At 40.1% G+C, this 13,359-nt stretch overlaps 1 protein-coding gene across 1 annotated transcript in view; it reads left to right on the top strand.

Annotated features, from left to right (window-relative positions):
- LOC106093635 (cell adhesion molecule Dscam2) overlaps positions 1 to 13,359 on the top strand; it is a 367,625-nt gene that overhangs the window by 300,099 nt on the left and 54,167 nt on the right. The window contains 2 exon segments of the mRNA XM_059365962.1: positions 8,188 to 8,727; positions 8,793 to 8,871. Of these exon segments, the coding sequence (XP_059221945.1) occupies positions 8,188 to 8,727; positions 8,793 to 8,871 (619 nt within the window).

Genomic DNA, 13,359 nt, shown 5'->3' with positions numbered 1-13,359 from the left:
TCATCCTCGGCTCCTATATTGGACTTATCTATTTTTTCAATTTTATACCCTCCACCATAGGATGGGGAGTATACTAATTTCGTCATTCTGTTTGTAACTACTCGAAATATTCGTCTAAGACCCCATAAAGGATATATATTTTTAATCGTCGCGACATTTTATGTCGATCTAGCCATGTCCGTCCGTCCATCCGCCCGTCTGTCCGTCCGTCCATCCGTCCGTCTGTCTGTCGAAAACACGCTAACTTCCGAAGGAGTAAAGCTAGCCGCTTGAAATTTTGCACAAATACTTCTTATTAGTGTAGGTCAGTTGGTATTGTAAATGGGCCATATCGGTTGATGTTTTGATATAGCTGCCATATAAACCGATCTTGGCTATTGAATTCTTGAGCCTCTAGAGTGCGCAATTCTTACCCGATTGGAATGAAATTTTGCACGACGTGTTTTGTTATGATATGCAACAACTGTGCCAAGTATGGTTCGAATCGGTTTATAACCTGATATAGCTTTCATATAAACCGATCTTGGGTCATGACTTCTTGAGCCTCTAGAGGGCCCAATTCTTATCCGATTCGAATGAATTTTTGCACGAAGTATTTCGTTGTGATATCCAACAACTGTGTCAAATATGGTTCGAATCGGTCCATAACCTGATATAGCTGTCATATAAACCGATCTTGGGTCTTGACTTCTTGAGCCTCTACAGGTCGCAATTATTATCCGATTTGCCTGAAATTTTGTACGACAGATTATGGTCTGAATCGGTCTATAGCCCGATGCAGTTCCCACATAAATCATATAATTTAATTGTGGTCCAAACCGGATCATATCTTGATATCGCTCTAATAGCAGAGCAAATCTTTTCTTATATCCTTTTTTGCCTAAGAAGAGATGCCGGGAAAAGAACTCGACAAATGCGCTCCATGGTGGAGGGTATATAAAATTCGGCCCGGGCGAACTTAGCACGCTTTTACTTGTTGAAAGTGAATTGAATTTTTTTATAAGGAAATTTTTTTAGAAAATTTCCATACCCATTTTATAAATGTGAACTAATTGCAATTTCTTTGAAATTCGAGGATATGTTCCCATAATTTAGCAAATGTTCATAACAGAAGAGACAATTTTTATAAAGTGCATTAACATTTTGATACCAATTTTGGGTTAATCTTTTACTATGTTTTACGATTCCCCTTATTATCAGTGCAGAAGCACAATTTATGATATGAAATAAAGGCTCTTCACTCAATGGTACCACTAAAATCCTTTGAACTTTAACATCTCCAGAAATCCATTCCTCGATTTTCTTGGCAGACTCAGGAGGTTTTTCTTCAGTTCCATTTACAATATTCCAAAGTTTACTAGCACGAAGCACAACCACTACTTGAAACTCCCATATCTGTGAATCTTCCAACTTGGATACATTGAACTCCTCCATTTTCATTCAATTTAAATTTTAGTAGTCCAAAATTTATTCGGGATTGGCTCCGGGGCAATAACCAAAGAAAATATCTATTATGGATAGCATTTTTCAGGTTCTTTGGATAAAAACTGACACGAAGCCATATCACATTATGGGCTGATTCGGACTATACTTAGTTAGAAAATTGGAGACCATAGCAAAAGTCATTGGGCAAAATTTCAGCCAAATCGGAAAAGAATTCTGCCCGCAAGAAGTAATATCGAGAGATCGGTACATATGGGAGCTATATCAGGTTATAGACCGATTCACATAGTTGTTGGAAGTCAAAACTACAGACTCCATGCCCTTTAGCCAAATCGGATAATAGTTGCCCTCTGCAGACTCAAGAAATCGAGATTTGAAATCGGTTTATTGGGCAGCTATATCAATTTGTGAAACGATTTTGACCTCACTTCGCACAGTTGTTGTCATTATAAAATTTCAGCCAAATCTAATAAGAATTGCGCCGTCTAGAGTCTCAAGAATTCAAGATCCAAGATCGGTTTACATAGGAGCTATATCAAAACATGGACCGATATGACCCATTTACATTCCCAATCAACCTACACTGATTGGAAGTATATATAAAAAGTTCAAGAGCGTAGCTTTACTCCTTCGAAAGTTTATGTACTTTTGACAAACAGACGCACAGTGGTAGAAAATCGAAAAAAAATAGTAAAAAATATGCCGTGTGAGAACGAGAAGAAATATCTTTTTGAAATTAAAAAAGGTTAAAGCTGAGGTGTTAGGGAGATTGTGTGTGAAATTTCAAGGCCCTAGATGTTCCGGGCACAACAAATGAAGATTTTGTTCGGCCAAATCTTCATTTGTGGTCTTATTTAAAAAATTTTTTTACTAGGTTTTGTTCAAAAAACTCTAAAAAGCCCGCTTGAGGTATACAATATTTCCACTGGTCTCGGAGATATTTGAGTTTTAATTTTTATTTATTGAAATTTTGGCCGAGATTGGCTTCGTATTTTGCAATTTACGAATGCATTTGTAGTCCGACTGCCATTTTAAAACCCACCACCGTAGGCGTAGGATAGGGGGTATATTTATTTAATCATTACGTTTGCAATACATCGAAATATCAATTTCCGACCCTACAAAGTATATATATTGGGATCGTCGTAAAATTCTAAGACGATTTAACGTTGCCCGTGTGTCTGTTGTAATTATTCTACAGCCTTCAAAAATTGAGATATTGAGCTGAAATTTGGCACACATATGTCTTTTTGATGCATGCTGGTTAAGTTATTGAACGCGCTAAAACGGATCATATTTGGATATATCTGCTATATATACCTTTCAGCCGATAAAAGGTCTAATGCTTTGTTTTTATCCGATTTTGCTGAAATTTGGAACAGTGAGTAGTTTAAAGCTTCCTGACATCTGACTCATATATGGTTCAGATCGGACTATATTCAGATATATCTGCCATACAGTGCGATCTGCCGATAAAGGGTCTGAAGCCCAAAAAACCTTTATTTATTACCCGATTTCATTGAAATTTGAAACAGAGGGTTATTTAAGCCTCCCGAAATGTGACCTAAATATGGATTAAATCTGACTATATTTAGATATAGCTGCCATATAGACCGATCTCCAAATAAAGGATACAAATAAAGGCCCGTAAAAGCATTATTTTTTAACCGATTTCGCTGAAATTTAAAACAGTGCATAGTTTTACGCCTCCAAACATAGGACCTAAATATAGTCCGATCTGAATCGATTATGGTTCAGATCGGACTATATTTAGATATAGCTGCCATACAGAGCGATCTGCCGATAAAGGCTGTAAAGCTCATAAAACCTTTACAGTTTGTCCAAGTCCAAAAATGTGAAAAAGTGTATTTTTATACCCTCCACCATAGGATGGGGGGTATACTAATTTCGTCATTCTGTTTGTAACTACTCGAAAAATTCGTCTGAGATCCCATAAAGTATATATATTCTTGATCGTCGTGACATTTTATGTCGATCTAGCCATGTCCGTCCATCTGTCGAAAACACGCTAACTTCCGAAGGAGTAAAGCTAGCCGCTTGAAATTTTTGTACAAATACTTCTTAATATGTCATATCATATCGGGTCATATCGGTCCATGTTTTGATATAACTGCCATATAAACCGATCTTGGGTCTTGACTTCTTGAGCCTCTAGAGTGCGCAATTCTTATGCTTATACGTGTTTCAGGTTATGAATTGACTGGTGAATTTTAGAAGTCATTGTGTAGTATTTCAGTCCATTCGGATGAGAGTTGGGCCCTCTAGAGGCTCAAGAAAGATCCAAGATCGGTTTATATGGCAGGTATACCAGGTTATGAACCGATTTGAACCATACTTAGCACAGTTGTTGGAAGTGATACCAAAACACTTGTTCACTAGTTTTTTTTTTCGATTTTTTCAAACGGACAGATGGTCAAACGGAAGGATATACGGACGGTGTATCCTCATCTAATGATTGAGGGTATAATAAATTATGTTGTGATCGGACAACAAACTAAAAAAATTCCAAAACGAAAAGGTTTATCTATTGTGTCCAAATTTAATGAAGGCGTTACAAAAAGAAGGAAGATCGGCTAGAACCCTCCCAAATATTTAAGAAAAACAGAATCGCCATCCGCAGTTTATTGTATCCAATAAATTTCAGAACTAAAGGATGCCTGAGTATTCAGATGCTTTACAGTGGGTTAGGAATCTGTCAAAAATCTGTCGTTTGAGAACGGGTACAGTCAATGAGATTTTATGCGTAATTGCAAGGCCGTAATTCGTCCGGACGCCTCTCAGCAGGCCACTAAAATTGGTCCCTTTGTTATTTCGAAAAATTTTTGGGACTTTCAAATATTAGTTAGTGGTCTGATTTCCAAATTTTGTGCTGGAAAGTGCTGAAGAATACCTACAACAAAGCCGGTCTCTGGTCCTGCCACCTATGGCCTCCATATTTTGCACATAATCTCGCCAACACCTTAGCTATAACCATTAACAATTTCAAAATGTAAATTTCACAACCGGAGACTAACATTTGAGGAAGAGAATGATAAACCTGGGGTATGCACAGTTCGTCCTCAGCATTTAAGTAAAGATGGTTTTTCCGATAGATTCAGACAGCGACGGCGTCAATAAAACAGTCGTCGCAGCCAAATTGAGAAATGAGAACAGCGAGATGACGTAAGCAAGAGCAAGAGCATGACGAAAGAGTCAGAGGAGTACGCACCGGCAGTGCAATCGGGCGAAAATACAGGGTGCTGGAAGGGATAGAACTGGCATTCCACTTCCAAGAGAATCAGATCTCTCGAAGAGCATTACACTGCTAAGGCGATGGAGAAGATAAGGAGCTCCCCGCTTTCAAGTACTCTGGGAAGACCAAGCCAGCCCACCCGCAATGGAAACTTGAGTCAGTGTCCTGCGGAGGGAGAAAAAGTCGGAACAGGAGCGAAGGAAGCGCACAAGAACCTTGAGTCTTCATGTAGGACTGTGACATCAAAAGGATGCCACAGCCATCACGGAAAGGGAAGATAGTCGCTGAGAAAGCAAGGAGCCGCCCGCTTACGCCATAGAGACACTTAAGCACAACAGAGATGACAAGACTTATACAGTCATCGATATTGGCAGTGCATCCCATAGGATTCTACCAGACCACAGGTACAAAGTGGACCGTCTTTCTTAAGATTCGGAAGACTAGGATAGACAAAGGTCCTAATATTTAAACATCAGGCAGTAACAGATAACTCAATGCAATCTAAAGAACAGCGGGCAGACGATGAGATCGTTACCTACTCACAAGATGCCCATTTACTGGAGGACCAATGATAAAGGTCATCCAGATAAACCTCCACTGGAGCGAGACGGCTACTCACGCTCTGATGGAGAAAATCAGCAAAGGCAAGATTTACGTTGCCTTAATTCAGAAGCCATGGATGACGACCCGAAACAAAGTTTATGGACTGAACCATATCAACTTCCAATTATTCTATGTTAGCACTGGCACTTCGCCGAGAATCTGGGTTATTTTTCATAAAAATTTAAATTGTATATTTTCTTGAGTTGTCAACGTCGGATGCAACATTGATGAGACAGAAAGACGGCGAAGCATACTTGGCATCGCTTTATCTTCTTCTGCAATAGTGGGGTCTTTCGAAGATAGTTGTACTCTTCGGGAACGGAAATCAGCCAAAGAAAACCCCTTAATGACCGGGGAGTTTCGTAATATTGCGAAAGAGGTCTGCAGACTTTATAGCTGAGCACGTCGTAAAGACGCGAAAGTTTATTGGGATGTGGGATCTGCGCCAGGAATCTGAATTTGAAGTGCTACATTCAGGAGTGTACCGGAAGACCTACAGAAGTTGGGCACTATGTAGGCGGGCCGTAGGCTCGAAATGGGGCCTGAATCGGAGTATAGTCCACTGGCTCTACAGGAGCGTGTTTACACCGATATTGGCTTATGCCTCAGTAGTTTGGTAGACTGCGACGGAGAAAAGTGCAAGTAAGGATAATACAACAGGTTCAAAGAACATGTTGTCTTGGCGTAGGCGGAACGATGAGGACCACGCCCCCTAGGGGCATATAGATTAAGTGTGAGGCAGCCACTGTGGCTATGAGACTAAAGGCGATGGGAGTATGGATAGACGATAGAAGCAAGTCATACCATCGTGGTATAATCGAGGCGACGATAGGAAACCCGGATGGATTGGAAGACGTTTCCGATAGAATACCTAGAATACGAAAATCTGGTATTGCCATCTAGGAGATCATGCTATACAGATGGATCAAAGCTGGAGGACACAGTGGGTTTGGTTATCTACATTGAGAACCCAAGAATTGAGATCTATTTTGAATTGCATGCCCATAATACCATCCTTCAGGCGGAGATTCGGTTGATCACGGAAAGAGTGATGTTGTGCGCATGTAACGCTGTGGAAACGGTCGATGGGACGACGAAATTTTATGGAGAGATCCAGATCGTGACGAGGCTGTTACTGAAAGGAAGTACGAAAAGGTCAGTATAGCTTTCGGTATTATAACGGGACACCCCGCACTACGAGATTATTTATACAAAATTGGTGTGGCAAACGATAACATGTGAATGGAAGATGGCGAGACGTTGGAGCATTTACCATGTCATTGTCCGGCTTTCAGAATATCTTACATAACCCAACTTAGGGTTGTGGTATGGAAAACAATTATGGATTTTGATGGTAGCATGAAATTCCAAACTTAAATATTCTTTTTATAACCTCCACCATGGGATGGGGGTATACTAATTTCGCCACTCTGTTTGTAACACCTCGAAATATGCGTCTGAGACCCCACAAAGTAAATATATTCTTGACCGTCATGTCATTTTAAGTTGATCTAGCCATGTCCGTCCGTCCGTCTGTATATCGAAAGCACGATACATTTCGAAGGATTAAAGCTAGCCGCTTGAAATTTTGCACAAATACATTTTATTAGTGTAGGTCGGTTGGGATTGTAAATGGCCCAAATCGGTCCATGTTTTGATATAGCTGCCATATAAACCGATCTTGGGTCTTGACTTCTTGAGCCTATAGAGGGCGCAATTCTCATCCAATTTGGCTGAAATTTTGCAAGTGGTGTTTCGGTATCACTTCGAACAACTGCGTTAAGTATGATTCAAATCGGTCCATAAGCTGATATAGCTGCCATATAAACCGATCTGGGATCCTCACTTCTTGAGCCTCTAGAGGGCGCAATTTTCGTCACATTTGGCAGAAATTTTGTACAACGGCTTCTCTCATGACCTTCAACATACGTGTCTAATATAGTCTGAGTAGTTCAATAGCTTGATACAGCTCCCATAAAAACCTATCTCCCGATTTTATTTCTTGAGCCCCTACAAGGTGCAATTCTTATCCGAATGAACTGAAATATTACACAATGACTTCTACAATGTTCAGCATTCATTTGTGGTCCGAATCGAACTAAACTTGATATAGCTCTAATAGCATAACAGTTCTTATTTAATTTTCTTTGTTTGCCTAAAAAGAGATACCGCGCATTGAACTTGACAAATTCGATCCATGGTGGAGGGTATATAAGATTCGGCTCGGCCGAACTTAGCACGCTCTTACTTGTTTTAGATAATAGATTTCGAAGCAAAAAACTTGCTGATTTTATTCAGTGGGACATTTCCCCATAACATATGACAAATTTAATAAAAGTATTTTGTTATCATTGTGATTTTTGTAGTTTTGTAGTTAAAAAATCGAACATGGTACCAGCCATTAGGGCGAATATCGTTTATTTCATAATACAATACCCTTCGTTTTTTCACGTTTTAGACGAACTAAATGATCGAAGATTTTTTGCGATGGAAAAGGAAAGCCAGAGATCTAAACACACCAACCACTGTGGGGCGCATTTCATCCTTATTTAGGGGACTTATTAGATATGGAAGTTTTCAGGGCCAGATATTGGTAGGCCGTACTTATGTATATCGAATATACCGCCAAAACGTGTTTACAATGTTAGTACAACACTTGCTAAGTTGGCCAACTTTCATACTAGCAGTTCTCACATTGTTAACACGTTTCGCGGTATATTCAATATAAATACGACCTAGTATGCCCAAAAACAGGACGTATTATAAAAACAATTAAGTTTAGTAAATTGTCATAAAAGATTTGAGCGAAAATGTTCTAGATGAAATAACGCTACACCACCATCTTTTGTAATGCCTACTTCATAAATTGTAATGGGTGTCAATTTTAGATCCTCGTCACATATTTTCCCGCAATGTGGACACGCTGAGGCCCCCTGGTAATGAGGGAAAGGATCTACAACACCGTGAGCAATATTATGGTACGATGCGCAAATCGTGTCAGCAATCACCGGGAGATTCGGTTGTTGCACTTGAGCGCATACCTGAATACTCTGAAGATATATATCCTTATGCTACATTCCATTTACCAGAGCACGAGAACCAGTCGGCCAATATTCCACTCAACCGAAAGGGAATGCAACCTACCATGTACGATCCGCGTAGCGGTGATGACAGCACACTACCCAGCACGGGAATGAAAGTGAAGCGATCCGTATCTGGCAGTGGTAATATATCCATGGGAGGTGGTGACTGCAGCCACACCAACACTGAGAAGCGTCATAAACGCCGTTCAAAAACAATTAAGTCTGAATCGGAGGAGTACGATAGCCTAAATAGTGATAGCGACTTGAGCGGCGAGCGTATGAGAGACGATAATCGCAGCACACGAACTGATGCATCCAGCCAAATAGATAACTCTGCATACAACGGTGAGTATTGTGAGGAAAATTCTTTCAATCTATGTGGCCTTAATTCTACTTGATTCTCTCCAAAGTTCATGGACACAGTCCTCGTAGCAGTAGCAGTAATAAAGAACGCCTGTCGGTATTCAGCAGGCCTCAACTTCATAGTAAGTTAGTACCTATTTTATTATTCAAAGACAAATGTTCATACCCTCATCTATTCACTCATAGTCTACACAATTGTTGCATTAATACTCCTGTACCGTAGGGTACCCCTATATATTCGGCAGTGCCTTATTTGTGCTGGAGCCGAGCATGACCGGTTTGTCCAGTTTCAAATACGGCAACTCTGAGTCTATAATTGATCAATCACTAATTGCCTACCTACTAACATCTACTAACCTTAACCCTTATCTAAAATTTGCATATCTACACTCATTTAGAAAACATGTTACCGAAACGCAAGAAAGATTCTACGAACGAGAGCTCACACACTTCTAATGGGCCACCAGAATCGTTTAACGCAGAAATACTTGCCAAAATTCCTAAACGAGCTTCCTTCAAATCTCCTAAATCCCTTTTTCAAATAATTAGGCCCACAAAGATTTTGAGTAATGTCCACGCAACAACTTCCTCTCTGCACCCTCCACCAACACATCCCGCATGTTCCAACAATGTAAACATATCCCCCAATAACGCTGCAAAGCAGAAGACTCGTCCTCAACCCAAACCTCCACATCAGTATGTGCATCTGATTCAGCGTCCCACATCAGAGACCACCATAAACGCACAGCATCAACCGCCCACACGTCCTCCGTCACCTTCACCCTCTTATCGTTTTGCTTCATCCTCCAAGCATGACAGTACGGTCGTCACAGCCACTACTCAGCCACAGCCACAGCCCCCACCTACAACGTACACCAGCAATACTCGCAGTAGCCCCAGTGCATTAATCATCCTCAAGTACTCGGGCAGCGGCAGTGGCAGTAGTGACAGTGTTGGATACCAGAAGAATTCTCTGTCTAATAGGCAAGATAAAATTGATCGTTGACTAACCTTTACACACATACATACAGTGGATAAGAGAAGTGTACATACAGTAAGTATGTTGTTGATTTTGAACGGAAATGACGAGCCTCTTGTGTTAGGTATATCTGATTCTCAGCAAAGTTTAGGTATTATTAAAGAATGCATAATTTGTTCTTGGCCCCAGACCGTATAGAAATACTATGGTATATGTGAACGTGAGTAACTTTCTGTACGCACTTTTTTAACCCAGCCCACCAGTATTAATTGTTGACAACCCTTTACACAAGTGTCGGGCAAATATGCACACACTATTGCACAAATTTGTGTAAGTGGACAAGAAAACCCTACAAAAAATCTTCATAACTTTGGGAGAGTGTTTGTCACCTGAGTTAACTGTTCGCGTCATTCGTCATTCTGTTTGTAACTACTCGAAATATTCGTCTGAGACCCCATAAAGTATATATATTCTTGATCGTCGTGACATTTTATGTCGATCTAGCCATGTCCGTCCGTCTGTCCGTCCGTCCGTCCGTCTGTCGAAAGCACGCTAACTTCCGAAGGAGTTAAGCTAGCCGCTTGAAATTTTGCACAAATACTTCTAATTAGTGTAGGTCGGTTGGTATTGTAAATGGGCCAAATCGGTCCATGTTTTGATATAGCTGCAATATAAACCGATCTTGGGTCTTGACTTCTTGAGCCTCTAGAGTGCGCAATTCTTATCCGATTGGAATGAAATTTTGCACGACGTGTTTTGTTATGATATCCAACAACTGCGCCAAGCATGGTTCAAATCGGTATAGAACCTGATATAGCTGTCGCATAAACCGATCTTGGTTCTTGACTTCTTGAGCCTCTAGAGGGCCCAATTCTCATCCGATTTGAATGAAATTTTGCACGACGTGTCTTGTTATGATATCCAACAACTGTGCCAAGTATGGTTCAAATCGGTCTATAACCTGATATAGCTGTCATATAAACAGATCTGGGGACTTGACTTCTTGAGCTTCTAGAGTGCGCAATTCCTATCCGATTTTGCTGAAATTTTGCATGACGTATTTTATTTTTATTTTCAACAACTGTGTCAAATACGGTTCAAATCGGTTCATAACCTGATATAGCTGCCATATAAACCCATCTGGGATTTTGACTTCTGGAGCCTCTAGAGGTCGCAGTAAATTGTTCGATTTGCCTGTACGACGGATATATTATGGTCTGAATCGGTCTATAGACTGATGCAGCTCCCATATAAATCATATAATTTAATTGTGGTCCAAACCGGACCATATCTTGATATCGCTCTAATAGCAGAGCAAATCTTTTCTTATATCCTGTTTAGCCAAAGAAGAGATGCCGGGAAAAGAACTCGACAGATGCGTTCCATGGTGGAGGGTATATAAGATTCGGTCCGTCCGAATTTAGCACGCTTTTACTTGTTTGAATTGTGTTATTCGATGTTTTGTTTTAAGGGGACAACATCCACAACACCATTCAGGATTCTCACTTGGCTTATAAGACGATTGGTAATACGTATGACGAAATGACGAGTTATACAAACACTGTTTTTTTAATTATTTTTTGCTCTTTTAGATCTTCTAAGCATTAACCCGCAACCTTTTAGAGCAATATTTAATAAATATTCCAAAACACTTAATTATCACTCGTCCAGGCGAGTAATGCGCAACTTAACTCTCCTAGAAGAGTTTTTTTTAATCGCCCATACGATTTTTGCGCGATTCTAAGATCTTCCAAGTCTCTTCTGACTTACTCTTTGGCAACTCATATGGAAGATTCGGGGAACACTCTTTCAGAAGATTCGTCTTGTTGACACAAATCCTCACGACGGGGAATCGTCTACGACTCTTAGACGAGCGCGTCCGCGATCGTTACCTTCTTCTAGAAAATTCGCGGAAGGTTGTTTGGCGGTCCAAAATGTTTGCAAGCCAGAAACCCATGGGCTTGCAAATATTACGCACACTACCACATATGCGCAACACTGCTTTACACACACATATACAGTGGATGACGCAAGTGTAAGTTTAGTATAGTTTATGCAGAAATCTCTACTAGGAACCTTCAGTCTCTCAGTATGTTTTTCAATAGCCGTGGCAGGACACTATTGCAGTGTGGTCCTGAACAGTACTGAAAATTGAGTTTTTACATTTGCTGTGATTTATACAAACACTTAAATAAGGAGCGCAATAATTTTTTTTAATATGTACAATAGGGCGACGTTTTTACTTTTTTTCTTAAAAATAATTTCCTGTTACTCGAATGAATGAACTTTTGGCTTTTAAAGACTAAAATACCGTCTATTCCAGTAAAATATTAAAAAGTTAACGCGCGAACCACTTTGAAAATATATCTTGTGAAAAAATTTACATGTTTTCCTTTTTTTTAAACCATACAAGTTCAAAATCGAAAAATGTGTTCAGTCTTCAAATTTTCACGAAAAGCCACATGAACAAAACAAGATATTGATCATAAAAGTAGGTTTACATACTTCGTTTTTATTAACAATTGGGTGAAGGTACCTCATTTGGAGTCGTCTTTGGAAAAACCGTTGAAGGCTTTTCTATGATTCTCAAAGAAAATTAGTGAGAAACAAATATTTATGTCGCTTTTATGATTGTGGTAGGAAACTAATAAACTCTCATAAATGTATGCTGAATTGTCCTTTTACATTCAAGAAGAGCTCCAAGGAAACCTGGACGAAGAATATAGCCCAGTTTCAGCAATTGTTGATCGACCATTAATTAAATGGAGCCACATGCCCCTGAAAAACCACGTCATTGCACGCTTCAAATTTCTTAATTCCACTACCAAAGAACAGAGAGAGAGGATCGATCTAATTGCTACAGAGCTTAAGTCCCTTATGGGGAAAACTTCCCGCAATCCATTTGTGCAAAACTAATAAAACTTCTGAAAAACAACGAGCGCTGCAGAAAAAAAAAACAAAACTTGAATGTATTGAATCAATTGTGTGCCAAGGTAAATGGCGAATGGATGTGCAAAGACGATGAGAAATTCTACAAACTTCAAGTTGAATGCAAAGGCCGTGTAGGCACCTACTGGTGCCAATGGAGGCGACTGTTTCCACACTTACCAACGCAGCGATACTTTATTGTTTCGAAGGTAGCGCCGACGCATTCAACAACAGTACAGATAGTCCTTGGGAGGATTAGAATTCAACTTCAACGAGAAAAAGGAACCATAACCCAACTGGTATTGGAAAACGCCTTGTTGTAAGCTCAAACTTCTCGTCCCACAGAGCAGCAACGGTCTACCACAAGCTTTTCGCCGAGGGCTTTGAAATCCCAACAACATGTCATGTCAGGAATCCACAAAGCCTTGAATATCAAGCCGCGGACCTCAATAAGGAATCAAAAGAAATTAAGTTGACTGCACTCAAATTAAAAGATAGGAATGCTCAAACAATCGCAGAAGGACTCTATAATGTATTGGATGCGTTCAACCTGTGGGGAACAATTGTGATTGTTGCCGATACAACAATCGTGAATACCTTCAAAAAGGCAGACGTTTTAGGTCGACTGCAGCAAATGATCGAAGAGAAAGGTCAACCGACACCCAAGTTCATCAGTTGCCAGCACCATGTACTGGATCGCGTTCTCC

The sequence above is a fragment of the Stomoxys calcitrans genome, chromosome 3, assembly GCF_963082655.1.
Source record: "Stomoxys calcitrans chromosome 3, idStoCalc2.1, whole genome shotgun sequence".
NCBI lineage: Eukaryota > Metazoa > Arthropoda > Insecta > Diptera > Muscidae > Stomoxys > Stomoxys calcitrans.
Note: the sequence above shows the minus strand (reverse complement) of the source record. Positions and strands in the feature narration are given on the sequence as shown.